The sequence below is a fragment of the Clarias gariepinus genome, chromosome 17 (assembly GCF_024256425.1).
Source record: "Clarias gariepinus isolate MV-2021 ecotype Netherlands chromosome 17, CGAR_prim_01v2, whole genome shotgun sequence".
NCBI lineage: Eukaryota > Metazoa > Chordata > Actinopteri > Siluriformes > Clariidae > Clarias > Clarias gariepinus.
This window is the reverse complement of record NC_071116.1, coordinates 24,692,834-24,708,099: the sequence shown is the minus strand read 5'-3', so window position 1 is coordinate 24,708,099 and position 15,266 is coordinate 24,692,834. Positions and strand designations below refer to the sequence as shown.

General features: G+C 37.4%; 1 protein-coding gene across 1 annotated transcript in view; it reads right to left on the bottom strand.

Moving 5' to 3' along the window:
• The window catches only part of LOC128545605 (adhesion G protein-coupled receptor F5-like), a gene marked incomplete at its 3' end in the record, with an annotated part of 38,383 nt that overhangs the window by 7,686 nt on the left and 15,431 nt on the right, over window positions 1–15,266 (bottom strand). The window contains exons 2-13 of the mRNA XM_053516066.1: window positions 8,122–8,231; window positions 7,652–7,716; window positions 7,344–7,480; window positions 7,067–7,252; window positions 4,529–4,735; window positions 4,116–4,268; window positions 3,394–3,572; window positions 3,125–3,295; window positions 1,385–2,725; window positions 1,271–1,312; window positions 1,089–1,148; window positions 859–930 (exon numbers count right to left, since the gene is read on the bottom strand). Coding sequence (XP_053372041.1) covers window positions 859–930; window positions 1,089–1,148; window positions 1,271–1,312; window positions 1,385–2,725; window positions 3,125–3,295; window positions 3,394–3,572; window positions 4,116–4,268; window positions 4,529–4,735; window positions 7,067–7,252; window positions 7,344–7,480; window positions 7,652–7,716; window positions 8,122–8,231 — 2,723 coding nt within the window. The remainder of the gene's footprint in view (window positions 1–858; window positions 931–1,088; window positions 1,149–1,270; window positions 1,313–1,384; window positions 2,726–3,124; window positions 3,296–3,393; window positions 3,573–4,115; window positions 4,269–4,528; window positions 4,736–7,066; window positions 7,253–7,343; window positions 7,481–7,651; window positions 7,717–8,121; window positions 8,232–15,266) is intronic.

Here is a 15,266-nt window from a genome sequence, read left to right as displayed (position 1 = left end):
CTCTCTTTACTGTGGAATGAAAATATTCCACAATCTTAAAATGTGCAATAGGTGCAGTACTGTGCAGTACTACTGATATTTACAGTGGAACCTTGGATTACGAACATAATTCGTTCCGGAAGCGGGCTTATATTTCAAAACAGTCGTAAATCAAAGCGAATTTGTCCATAATGGAAAATCAAATTATTCATTCCACAGCCAAAAAAAAAAAATAAATACATAAAAATAATTTATACAAAATATAAAGTAAAAACAAAACAATTTAACCTGCACTTTACATTTTAAAAAAGTAAAAATAAACCCCTACAGAAGATAAGTGTTTCCGTTTATGCAAGCAGGCACTGTGTTTGTGGATGTGTGTGAAGCTAATGTAAGAGGAGAGAACGAATCAGACCCCCCGACTTCCTCTTCTCGTCTCACACGGTAACCCGTCCTCCTCTCTTATTTAAGTTTCTGACACAAACACACACACACACACACACACACTAATAGAAAGACTATTTTATCGGAAAAATTAACAAGGAACATTGCTAATAACACTCACGGGAGCGCACACTAATGGAATCACTGCTGTAACTTAAAAATAAAACAAATTAACCTGCACTTTACCTTTGAAAAGAATTGCACAGAGCAATGATTCCATTAAAGAGAGAGAGAAAGTGTGTGTGCGCGCGTAACAAACAAACAAAAAATTCTCCAAATATGGTCCTAAAAACTAGATTTAAGAATACAAATCTGGCTTTTAAGAAGCAAAATATAAATAAATGAGGGGTGGCTAAATCATGTATTTCATTACAAAAACAAATTACAAATAAAAAAAAGAGTAAACTCTAATTGCAGTTTTAGTCTTTCAGTTCAGTACATACATCTCTTCCGTAACCTCAGAATAGAAAGAAGTCCACTTGAGGATGATGGTCCTGCATTCATGGTCTGTAATTTAGAAATCCAGCATTGACTTGTATTAGATAAATTAAAAGAGAGTGAGTATATTTATATACATTATTATTATTATTATTATTATTATAATATGTAAATGTATTAAATATACATTTATACAAAAATGCATAAGCACCATTACTTATATTTACCTTGGTAGGGTTAGATCTCAAGATCTTAAATGAAAACTTTCCTGCTAATGCTTCTTGAACCTGTAATTACAAACCGTGACATTTAAGCAATACTTTAAGTGATATCAGTTATATAAATCATAAATATTATATATTTTTATTTTAATAAATTCTGAAGTACTAGTGTAAAGTTACATATATACCTTACTATCCAGTAATGTCCCAAACAGCAAAATAAAGAAACCCTTTAATAAGACAAGTTAGATATTAATATCATTTTTTTTCCCTATATAATAAACTATGTAAATGTTTGGTACCTGCAGTGAATTAAGAAATGCGAACACCACATGAATCCCAAACTCCGATGACACCAGGGTCCCAATTCCAAATCCCCACGTTAGACCAAAAAGAGGTGTTAAAATCCCCACACATCTGGCAATGACCAGTAAAGGATGTTTCTCATTTGGCAGTGTAAAAGCATTAACTCCTCTTCTCAACATTTTACAAAGAACCACAATAAGCGCCAGGAAGTTTATAGCTACAAAAGTCAGAGCAGGAATCACAAATGCCAAGAGGGCCTTCGTTTGACTCCAGTTTAGCCAACAATTGTAATTTGTTTGAATATATCCATTTTTGCCAGCTGTAGATGCCACAGTAATAACAGCTATGATTAATGGGGCTCCATAGCCAACAGTAAAGGCTATGGCCATCATTGCACCTCTGCTCATTTTGGAAAAAACCATAAGGGTGCGGTAGAGGAGCAAGAGTGCTGACAAAAACATCCAGAAGAAAAGGCCAAGATAAAAGAAGTGCATGAAGAATGTAGCTGTGATGCAGGGACCTTCACCTCGGTCAACAACCGCTGCTCCAATGATAAAGCATATGTCTGCAATCAGTAGGGAGAAAGCAATGTTGACTACAAAGACATGCCGCATGAAGGATGTGTCATTTCTTGTCACTAATTTCCATATAATGATTTCAATGAGGAGGCACAAAACCAAGCTGCCCATCGAAATGCCAACGCCAATGTAAGTTATATAGTCTAAAATTATGGCTAAGTCTTTACCAAGGGAAAAGGGTGACATCAGGATTGAAAAAGATGTTGTGTGATTGCATTCACATGTAACTATTTCAGTTTCATTCTCTAATGACTTTAGTTGACATCCATTTGAGTCCCACCCCCCAGTGTCATTCAAAAGATTAAAGTTCCAAAAAACACACTGAGGCTTTTCCAGCGTCGTATTTTTTACCTTAAAAGAAAGGGAGATGTTGTTAATTGTTAAGCTTGTCTTAATCAGGACTACATCTCCGTTGATACTGCTGCCATTGTAGTTCAGATTTCGAGAAGGTAAGATATTATTAAAAGCTGAGGAAATTATCAAAGTGATCAAAGTTGGTTCTCTAATATCTGGAAAACGTATTTGGGTAGTAAAGTTTTTGCCAAATTCTCCAAAAAAAGCTGAAGTAATGTTAACTTTATTGAGAGAGGTAAATTTTGTTGTTATGTTGAAGCTTTTGTCCGAGAGTCTGTGTCCAAAGATTTCAGTTGAGTTGAGAAGTTCAGAACTGGCTTTCAGGGTTGCATTGTTTGTATTTATAAACTCCCATGTGTGCTGTGCATCAACTGATCCAACGATGTCAACTGTTTGTAGGACATCCTTAAAATTGAATAATTCATTACATACAGCACATCCAAGCTATCTATGGGGTGGGTGGAAAGTAACTAGGCATTCAAAATGGGTAACAAGGTCCTTATTTCTAATACAAATTAATTGAAACAAATTGTCCATGTACTTTATTACATTAAAAATTTAAGCAAATCTATAGCCATTAAATATTTTTTTAGTTAATTTTCACCCACCCTGTAGTTTAGTAGAAATGTCTAATCACAAAATAATCATGAGGCACAATAAAATGCATTCATTATTTTCATCAAAAGACTGTATAATTAAAAACAATAAGTAGCTAAAAAGTAAGTTGTCCGTACTTAATTATTAATTTCAAATAGCACATTAACTACATTTAATCATATTCTGACAAAGGTTTAACTTACTTACCATCATAATGATTTCACTGATCAAAGTTGTGGGTGAGAGATTTGAAATGATTGCCAGTATTTGTACAATAGTTGTTATGGTTGCTGGAAAGCCTACAATATTTTGAGACTGTAATGTTGCAGTATTGCTCAAGTTGGAAATAAATTTTGGGATGTCTGATATCTGTAAATTCTACAGAGGCACAAATCATTATAAAAAGTCAAATGAAAATGACACAACTTGGATTATTTTTCATTGTATTTCATGGAAGTAAGATTTTTTTTTATTGCCTCAGCTTGATTTTTTAAACTTTGGATGACACCCAGAACACAGTTGTTTTGTGTGATGTTCCAGAAGCCTGACTGTTCACATACAGCCACTTGAGTGCCAACCATGTTTGTGTCACATTTACCAGTGCTTTGCTGTCCTGGCTTTCCAGCTCCAAATACACTATCAGAGCATGTAAATTCTATAATAAGTAAATAAATGAATTAATTAATTAATAAAGAAGTAAGCATTTCTTTGTGTGTTTTTATTTTTTATGTAAATAAATAAAGTGGAAATTTTTCGAAAATTGTACATCTGTAACTATTGCTAGATACATTTTAATACTTTTCTAATATATAATCAGTTTAAAGCCACTTGTAAAATGTGTGCCAGAGATATTGACACAATTGTATTTACTATCACCTAGCATTTGTTTTAAAGAAAAGATGTTTATTTCAAAGCTCTGTATCCAGTTTGTCTTTAAATGCTGTGTGGAAGTGTCTGCTAACTGGCAATCTCCTTGTGCACATTGGCATTATTTAAAGGTGTGATTTCACAGATATACTTTCATGAAAATGACAGGGCATTGGCTTCTATTAAATATTATTTGATGCATTCTTTAGCTACCTCCAGGGCAGTATTAAAGGTCACTTTAGTATATTTGTGCCATATTACATAACTTTGAATTATTTCACATATGAATAAAGCATTATGATACAGTACTTCTGAAGGGGGTGGGACTTACTTTTGTTTGTTACAGTAATTGTGAAGCTCTCTGTGTTAGTACCTCCACTGACTGGTCTTGTTAGCTGGCATGTGACTTGTATTACTTGGTCATTATTCAGGCAGCTCTGTTTATTAACTGTATAGTTACATAATAGGCAACTTGTTGGTGAAACTGAAAAAAAAATTATTAAAATTTGTAAAATTATTAAAAACTTAGCTCTTCTTACAGACTTTCCATTAAATTGTCAATGAAAATCTTTTAATTTATAGACAAACTTAAACAATAGACAAACTATTACAAATGGTAAAAACAGGCTAAATATTTAGTTCGTAATAAGAATTTTGCTTTGATTATTTAATAATAAATGAACTAAATAATAAGATGGTCTGTTATCAGTGACCACCCGAATGACACATAAAAATGCATATGACCTGTTGAAGGTTGGATGCAAGCTGCAGGGTCAACATTCCAATTCACTTGATAAATCTCCTGAACACAACACTGCAGTGGGAGTGCTATATCGGCACATTCTACAACTTTATCAGTGGTCACTTGGAAATTTGGGTATGGCTGAATTGTAACACTTTGCCAGATAACATAGGGCATTGAGGTTACTATAGTTGTGCATGCATATTGACCTGAGAAAGCAAAAACAAAACAAAAAAAAAATTAAAAAAGATTAAAAGGGTAATAAAATATTATTAGTAGTAAAAGCCTTTAAAATCTATGTACACTGTTGTGCAAATGTTTTGGGCCACTGCAAATAAAATGAAATGAAATGAAATTACTATAGATTGCATTTAAAAAATAGAAACAATTGTTTGACTGCGACCGGCTTTAAAATGCCTAAAAAAATATTTTTTAATTAGTTGTTTATGTAACAACCTCAGCAGCAACCTCATTCCCTCTTTTGGCTGTTCCATCTACTCAGCATTCAGCTTCACTGGTATGCTATCACTGGCCTGATTATCTCTTATCATCTGCACTTGTTTCTCACTGATTAATATTTAAGTTACATTGGAACCTTGTAAAAAATAAGTGAAAAAAGCTATAGCAGTGCAGGGGATTAATCTTTTAACAGGAGTGATTCTGGTACCGTGTGTGTGTGTGTGAGTTTGTAAAAGTCGTCCTACACAGTAGACACCCTACTTCTGCTCTTGTCCAACACTAGGCTTATTGGACGTGGGCAATTTTTGAGGCATTCGGTTAATTTCTTTCTATTGTTCAGAAATAAAATAAAAAGTTGCATTATTAATAAACAGACACCCAACTCATCTACAGAAAATGTTGCGTATAGTTCCAGTAATGAAAATATTACAATGCAGCTAAGAACGTTTTATAATAAAGAGAATGAGCTACTCACTGTCATATCTTATAGTCCGAGTCTTTCTTTTTTTTTAATCTCTTGCACTACATACTGTCTAAGGGAGTCATGTGACAAAAGAACGAATGATTTGGAGCAAAAGACTCAAAGGTAATGACTTATTTCGGTTTCCTTTACATAATGTACGGAGGTTTTACGATGCTTTGCGCATGCGCGCCCAGTAGAAAATAACCGAATCACTCTCCCAGACTAAACGTTCTTCTGAGTCACATTGAAGACTTGTTCAAAAAGAACGTATCGTTCATAAACAACCCATCATTATCGCATGCGTGTGCACACACATACGGTCACAGTGTTATAGTAAACAGTACACGCGCACACGGATGTTAACTATTTGAGTGGCGCACACGCGCTGAGACTGATCATGGGCGGTGATTACCCACAATCCCGCAGCACATGTGAGAGACGAACCATTGGCTCACTTATAATCATGTGATGCTTGGCATCAAAACCAGAAGCGTATGCGTATACATGATACTTGATGATACTTGGTACTTGTAAATCAAGATTCACTCCTTTATCTTGCTAAGGGCGATCTCCACGCTTTCTGTTTTCAGCGTTTGGAGGAAGAGCACGCTATCCTCGAGCTTAAGGGAGCATGTGAGTATTGCGATCTCCTTCATATTAAAGTCCCTAACGCTCGGCTCGCCTTTTTTAAAAATGAAACCGCCAGTCGCGGCGCATTCCTTGCGTGCAGATCTGGCGGAAGCGTGAGACAGAATCTTCCTTTTTTTCTCGCTCTCTCTCGCCAAATAATGAGCCTTTACCGTCCACTTCTCAAGCGCGCTCCGTCGCTTCTTGTGAAGGGGTGGAAGAACTTTCTCTTGCTTCAGCGGAGATGGAAACTTTTACTTCAGAGCTCTCCTCTAGTAATGAGTTATTAGAGATGGTAACACGCAGTCAAACGCTTTTTATTTTATTATTATTATTTTATTATTTATTTTATTTATTTATATATTTATTTTATAAAATCAAATAAAAATCCCCAAAATGCTCAAAGTTAGACGACAGGTTTCTGTCAGGTGGGCGGAGGAGGGGCCTCAACCATAACCCTCCCCTTCTTTGGCGAACTTTATGAAGAGTTAACTCATTCATGGAATAAGCCGTATTTATCCTGGGTTTTTGTGCTGATCTGTTGCAATGTTCTTGATGCAAAAGCGCGGTTTTATATGATGATGCCCCAGATTGAAGAGACACTTGCAGGCTATCTCTCTCCTGGGAGCTCGTCCTCCCTAAAAAAGTCCACAATCACCACCAAGCCATGTAGACTAACATCTTTATTGGTGGGAAAAGCTTTTTTAAGAGTCTATGCCACCCAGTCCTTACCAGGTCCGGTTCTCGCCAGACGTGAAGCGCAAAAGGAGAGTGTGGTGAGCCCAGCACCCCCTTGTCGAGATTGGGGTGATTAATATATGAATAATATTTTTTTAGGCTCATGTTTATTTTGTTAATAATTTATGTAATTTATAAATACATAATATAATAAATAAATTACTTAATGAATAAACAATATTTAATGATACAGTTAATTAGTTTACAGAGTCAAAGACAAGAAGCTGATAAGCCAGCATTGTTTCTGACTTACCACTGTCACTGGGAGTGGCATTGTTCACAGTGAGTTGAAGGCTGTTAATCACATACTTCTTTGAAGGCTGTAGGGTGTTTCCATTTAAGGTCCATGTTACAGGATTACTTGATGAAACATTGCAGAACAGTATGAGATTTGTTCCAGGATATATATTGCCACTGCCATCATATAGTCCATCTTTTACTGAAGGCAAAGCACAACATTTTTGTTTGGTGAAAACAGTTATTAAGCATATATAAAAAAAATATATATAATAATAATAATAATAATCTACCACTTCTACTGATTGCATTATTGTCCACAATAAATCCAGCTAATTGGAGAAGTTTAACAAGTTCTTGGTTGGCTGATTCCAAATTAGGGTTAGCACCTGTTGCATTAATATAGAAATCCGCAATCACACTGCCAGGCCTGTTAAAAAACAAAAACAAACAAAAAAAAAAGTGTTATATAAGTGTTATTTCAAATTAATTATAAAAAAGGTTATATTAAACATTTTGTTAATTGATTATGGAACTTTACAGGACAGTGGAAGAATGGATGAAAATCATTACTGTACTACGTTACAATAAATAATCTCACCTGAAGCCAGTCACTGTTGCAGAGTTGGCCTGGTAGGTAGAAACACTTCTGTAACTTAGATCAATCTAAAGTTTAAAACAAATGCTCAGTATGTCACATGGAAAAAAAGCAACTAATCATACATTTAGAAAATAATGGTGCGCATTAGGGGGGACACGAGAAGGAGCACTTTGAGGTTGTCCTATTCCAGCTGATACTGCTGTCCATGCTTTGATGTTAAGTAGGGAATAAAACACAACAGACAAGTTAGACAATAACAATAGATTGTGGTGGGGTTTATCTTCTATTTAATCAGATTCCAGCATTCAACTGTTTTGTGGTATATTTTGTGACAGTGGAAGTAAGCATGACATGGCTACATAACCCACCACATCCACTCTTACAACAACAACTAATAATAATAGTAATAATTATAGTAATATATTAATAAACTTGATCATGGATGAAATCATATATTGTGTACAACTTACGGAAGCCTCAATTTTCTGTTTATATGTTTTCCACTGGTTACTACTTTGATTGTTGAGAGCAAAGTCAAAAGTTTCAGTTATTGTCAGTAAGAAGCTTAACACTTGAATGCCTGTAAATAAATAACAATAAAATATGTCAAAGCAAGTCAAAAAGATGTAATAATTGTGATTGAAATAGACTTACAGTATTACTTAAATATATGGTACCAGTCAAATGTTTGGACACACATTTTTGTTCTCAAGTTTCCAGATTGATCAAAATTTTTTTATTCTAAGTGGCCCTTCATCAAAATAGCTTCAAGACCCAAAAGAAGGATGACAGAGAGAGCTGGTACTCAGACACAACAGAAAAAACCTTGTCATCGTGTATGTGGCTGGACTGTCCGAAAAGCTAAAAAAGATTTTTGGAAAGCACAACATACCGGTTTACTTCCAACCTACTAACACACAAAGAGACTCGTCCACTCCAAAGACAACCAAAACATAAGAAGAGCAATATAATATATGCGGTCCAATGTAGTGAAGAGTGTTCAGAACTCTATACTGGGCAGACAAAACAACCTCTTTATAAACGTGTGGCATCACCGTAGGATCCCATAGACTCTTAACCATGATTTACACATCCGATTACGCCACGTGGGTCCAGGGAAATACTCTCTCTTGGTAAGGTCATATATCGCTTGGTTTTTCATACCATTGGTATGCAGATGACACCCAACTTACTCTCTCCTTTCCTCCAACTGACACTCAGGTTTCCGCCCGGATCTCAGCATGTCTGGAACACATATCATCCTGGATGGCTGCTCATCAGCTGAAGCTTAATCTGAGTAAAACTGAACTGTTGTTTATCCCTTGTGACTGATCCCCAGGTCAAGACCTTGTGATATCCCTGGACAACAATCAAATCACTCCTTCAGCCACCGCCCGCAATCTTGGCGTAACCGTGGACAATCATCTGTCATTTTTCCCACACATTGCTAACCTTACAGGCTACTCAGGTGCTTGGCAACTCACTTCTGGCAGGCCTGCCTCTGTCCATGATTCGTCCTCTGCAACTGATCCAGAATGCAGCAGCATGTCTCGCTTTTAACCTTCCCAAGTTCTCCCACACCACCCCACTCCTCCGCTCCCTGCACTGGCTTCCTGTAGCTGCCCGCATCAGATTCAATATGCAGATGCTTGCCTACAAAGCTAAAAATGGCCCATGACCCATTTACCTCTCTGCTCTAATCACACCACGCACTGCACCACGTTCCCTCCGATTCTCCAGCACTCCTCGCCTCATCCCACCATCTCTCAGGGATAGAGGGCAGCATTCATCCAGGCTCTTTTCTGTTCTGGCACCTAGGTGGTGGAATGAACTTCCTCTAGATTTCCGTACAGCAGAGACTTTGACTATCTTTAAACAACGACTCAAGACGCATCTGTTTCTCCAGTACTTGGACTAACCCCCCCCAAAATAAAATAAAAAATCTTCCCAATTGTGTTGGACTTATGGCCCTTAGTTATTAACCTAGTTGTAAGCATGTGTAAGCATGTATCCAGTGATGTAAACTTTAAACCACTTTTTGTAAGTCGCTCTGGATAAGAGCGTCTGCCAAATGCCTAAATGTAAATGTACTTGCAATGTTTTACTAATACAAGGCAAGGAAAACAAAATGCAGTAAGACATAAGCAACGATACCAAAACATGCTTTATTAAAAACATTAATAAAATCCTCCCTGGGATTAAGCATGTCCTCAAGCATCATCAGCATTGGTCAGCTTGGAGATTGTGACATTCATTCCTCCTTTGTGTTTAACAAAAAGGAAAAAAAAACAAGCGTTAAACTACATCTTTTAAACGCCATATGCAAGGAAAGGGGAAGCGTACTTATGATTAGAGGTGGATGCAGACCAAATGCAAAGCTATATGGTCACTCCAACAAGCGCCTTGGCTCAATACACCAACTAGCCTTCACATGTCCATTTTTGTATGTATTACTGCAAACAACCCACAATAGATACCACAATCACAAGTGATCAAGAAATTTAATACAATCACCAAACATAACTGCAAGTGACCAACAGCCCCACTCCAAACAACCAATAATTTCCACAGATTAATTAAAAAAAATCACAAACAACGCGCCATCACATGAACACCGACAGGAGTGGAAAGATGAATGCCAGGGAGGCAGAGGATCCAAGATGGCTGTCAAGCAAGTTTGTCTTTTTTAATTTTTTTTTTTTTACAAAGATCAGTGGGAAACACTAAGGAACATAGATCTGGTCTACATTAAATTCATTGAATTAATCGAAGAGACTATATTATTGCAAGTCGAGAGCATAAAAGGATACAAAAGAACACAAACAACACACCTGAATCTTCATCAGATACAGTACAGTGCTGTTATAGAGTGCTACACTCAATGCTGCGTGAAAACACTAAGGGAATGTTCCTTGGTTTAACTGGTTGTGAGGCATGTGTGTATCAAACACGCCAAACTTTGGCTTATATACCCTCGGTCAGGTGACGTGATCTGATTACAGATGTGGCCATTAAGACTGCGCGTGTTTTCCCGCGGGATGTCTCAATTTAGCGTGCGGCGCGCCGCAACTTGCCGCAAGCAACATTTGGGAATTTAAATAAATGTGTTGTGCTTCACTGAATATCCGCCAGATGGCGCATGGAAAGACTTTATTTAAACGCCGGACCAAGTACTGTACAACGAAGAATTGTGTATAATTACTTAGTCTAAAACAATATTGTTCCCAATGCTGAAGCAAACATGAATTTTATTTTGCTTTACAACAGATCTTTCATGATAAATGTGTGTATATGTGCTTCATATTTTTTTTCTAATGATGAAATGAGATCCCAAATTCGTGCTTTAAAATTCTTAATAAGTTTCTTATATATTTTTTGTAATGTTTTAACAGGGACAAAACAGTGAAAGACATGGCAATGTCTCGGTTTACATAGTGTTGAAATTAATTTAATTTCCTGATAGTAGGCTATTTGATAGTCTTAACTAAGCGAATGTCCTGATTCGTGAATATGCCAACATATCTTATTTAAAACGTAAAAAATGTATCGACATCATCAGAAGACATGAATGAACTATATATATTATAGTAAATATTATTTTGTGACCACGAGCTTCTTCTGGCATTTTATAATAATCATCATATTTGCTGTTTGTGTCCAGCATTTAATAATTATTTCATACATTATTTAACCACGGCTGGAAATAATAGCTGGAATGTGATGTGATTGTGAATTCATGACTGAAATAAAGCAGTTTGTCTTTTGTAAAGTACTTTCACTTTACAAAAGGCAGCGTTTTTATAAAGCGTTTTTTAAAGGCAGCGTTTTTATGTAGGTTGATAAACGTGTGTTGTACAGTATATACACCGCGACAGCGCGCGCAGTTACTCACTTCTCACCTTTCATGTAGGTCTGCTCGGACTAATTCGTTTTAAACCCCTCAAAAATGTGTGTGTATACAGCCCCAAACCTCCATCAGTTATTAACAATAACATCTATTTAGAAAAAATGCCCCAGTGATTTCGGAGCTTCAGGAAATCTCCCGGCGCTCTGCGCATAACTCCGGGCCAACTCATGTCGGAAAGAATTTATAAACAGTTTCTAAACGTGGGCTATTGTTTTTTTACTTATAATATTTATTAATTTAATTTAAATGAGGTTTGGGCTCAGGACTTCGATTCGGCATCGTGATTCTCCTCTTTAATTTACTCCATAGTTTTAATCAGCGCTCAGCCGCATGCATGAAGTTTTCCAGAGCGCACCGGCAGAAGTAGACTAATGATTATGAACGCGTCGGGAAAACAGCAAGCAGACTGACTCTGACCATTTAAAAAAACGTTTGCGTTCATTTTCTGACGCGCTCAAGTTCACCAAAAACAATACAGAGCAGCGCAGCTTATTTGCTTTCAAACATTTATAAAATCACGTTTTTTCGTTATTGTGAGTGCGCTTAAATAAAAGTTGAGTCTTATAAAGACATGTAGTCTTATATAGTTTTATTATATAGTTTTTGCACATTAATCAGAGTCCTCATCTGTTACATTTTTGAGGACAATAGTTTTTTTTCAGCCTGTCACGGCGTGCGCCCAAATCAATATCGCTCCTCGCTCACTAGTTAGGCGGCCTCTCCTTCAGATATGCGAAGAAGCAGGGCTGCAGAATTAGGCACGAATAGTGAAGAAGAGCTCTCCTTGCTAAAGATCACGGGCTTCCAATCCGCGCTATAAAATACTCGGGGTTTGTTGGTTTACAGTGGATTTTACTACGCGGTGTGAGTGAGACGCGTGCACACAACGCAGAAGTGCGGCATGCAAACGGGGCAATTGGAACGCGCCCCAGGGACTTCAAAGAAGAGCAAGCGTGAGCGGACGGAGGCAGGAGCTGCTGTCCGCGGATGGCCGTCGTACTCGTATTTTATAGCGCAGGGTGCAAACCCGGGATCATTGGCATGGATAAGCTATGTCCAGCTCTGTACCAGCATGTCATGTGGGCATTATAAGACTAAAAAGTGGCAGCTGGCACGCCTAAAAATAGACGCAGGTTAATTTTTTATAGTCTAAATTAAAATCCTCCTCTTTAGTGCCTTCTATTCCTATTAATCCTATTGTTCCTTTAGTGTCACTGCATGTGCTTACAATGCCAGACAACATTCAAATGCAAATTATTCACTCTCCCCAAGTGTGAATCAGCTGTTCTCACCTATACATATTAACCTATACGTTCTAAAGTGTTTAGGTGAAATTCCACCTATACAAGTGTGACAAATATGCAAAGAAAAAAAATAGGAAGGGGCAAATATTTTTTCATGGCACTTCACGTGTAGTCAGATTGTTCCACTGGGCTGAAACTGTAGCAGGTGGAGTTATAGCACTTTTCAAATCACACTTACTATACACTGATATGAATAACTTTGAATGATGAATGCTACGTTAATATGATCTCGGGCTTGCTCCACATTATAAAAGCAAAGCGCTGAGTTTAGTCCGAGATCAGGGAAGTACGTGATGTGGTGGAAAATAGGCAGTGGCGTTTCTACACTGAATTGCTCCCCGGGCGAGACTCCCTCCCGCCCCCCCCGTCAGCGCCACTTCTAACCAACCAAACCCCCTCTCTGAAGTCTGCTCGGTCTTGTTAATTTGTTTTAAAACCCCCAATTCTGTGAATTCCCCACAGCAGCGAAACCGGTTTGATGACTTCACACCTGTTATAAAGGTGAGATGGGGGATTACAGTAACTGTGGGTGCGCTTCACCTCGGAGCGCGCTGTCGCGTTGTATTCAATGAATAGACTAAAACAAAATCATGTTTGCTTCAGCATTGGAAACAATATTGTATTAGGCTAACTTTATTAAAGATTATACACTTTTGTATTCTTTGTCCACACACGTGGGCATCTTTAAATTTTTAGATATTGATCCTTTCTCGATGCAGCGAATTTTCTGAGCAAATTAATAATAATTTCCATGAATGAAAAGCAGGAAGAAGAAAAGGTTACGCGAAAATAAGAAAAAGCTTTAGAGGTAAATGCTGTGAAATGCTTCAAATGAACAGATTCTGTCTATAACAGGTCAGGGACAGTGAGGCTGGATCCAGCAGCGCACCACATCCCACATCATAATACATGCTGATGATGACCAACACGTCTCCCCTGATCTACCAGAGCCAAGTAAAAAGAATGGCAATCAAACAGAATAAAATTAGTAGCAGCATTAACTTGTGCTAGTTATTATGATGGTGGTCAATATTAATTGAAATAATGTTTCTCAGCATTATTTCGTGTTAATATTGACTACCCTAATAATTAAAATAAGTAACTAGTTTACTAGCATGAGCTACTGCTGCTACTGATTTTATTTCAGCTTACCTGTTCAGTTTTATTGCCATTCCTTTTAAAATATTGTCTTTATGGATTTATATGTTGTTTGTCTTGTTGATGTTCTTTTTTTTTCGTTTCTTTGACCCAATATATGTTCAGTGATACTTCAAATAACATGTTTAAATAGCATTGATTTCTGTATTGTGTTATATTTTTATACTAGTAACTGGTGTTAAAAATGTATCTCTACATTAATGAGCCAATGTATTATGGTGTTGGCTGCTGTGGGCCAGGAAGTCCAGTGCCACTTTTTGGTCCCAGTCCGCCCCTGTAATAACGAATGGAGAAAGCGCAGTCGAAGCCCGGGGATTCTGCGTTCCGCGAGGGCCAGTCGTGAATAGCTGACACTCATTTACATTTGGGCATTTGGCAGACGCTCTTATCCAGAGCGACTAACATTAAATTTTTTTTTTTTTTTTTTTATACATCTGAGCAGTTGAGGGTTAAGGGCCTTGCTCAAGGGCCCAACAGTGGCAACTTGGTGGTTGTGGGGTTTGAACCTGGGATCTTCCGAACTGTAGTCCAATGCCTTAACCACTGGGCTACCCCTGACACTCAGTGACAGCCAATGAAATTGAAGCATTTTTGTTGCTTTCCACGTGGTGTGGCGTTGCTTAAATAATATCCGTATAATATCCGTATATCCTATAAAATCATCCAGACCCTGGTTCGAATCCCGCTCTGGGTGAAAATGTAATAAATGTGAATCCTTTGTTTTACACTTTTTGCTTTGCATAAATATAGGCTAACGTCATACATCTTTGTAGTCCTTTTGCACACGCGTGGGTGCGTTACAATAATAATAATAATAATAATAATAATAAATTTGGAGAACTACTACTACTAATAATAATAATTCTGAATGAAAATGATGAATAAATACATAACAGTTTGAGCTTGACACGTTTATGAGCTCTGTCGCTTGCCGTCAATGGGCGCCTAAGAGACATAACATTTTTCGGCTTCAGTAGACACACAATACTTTAGACTGAAACACGACTGCCCCCTACAGGTATTGAAGGGCATTTTCACAGCTTGCCGCGCGCACTCGCGGCAAGTCGTGGGATCCCTTTTCCGAAAACGTGCGATTTTAAAGGCCAGATCTGTAGGTGCACCTGCAAGTTATAAATAGGACTGAACTGGAAACATCCTCAGGTCTTTTTGTCTTCAAGGACCGCATTGTGCTTGCGTGTGTGTGCAAAAGCAGTTATCAAAAGTGTTAGATTACTCATCGATTATG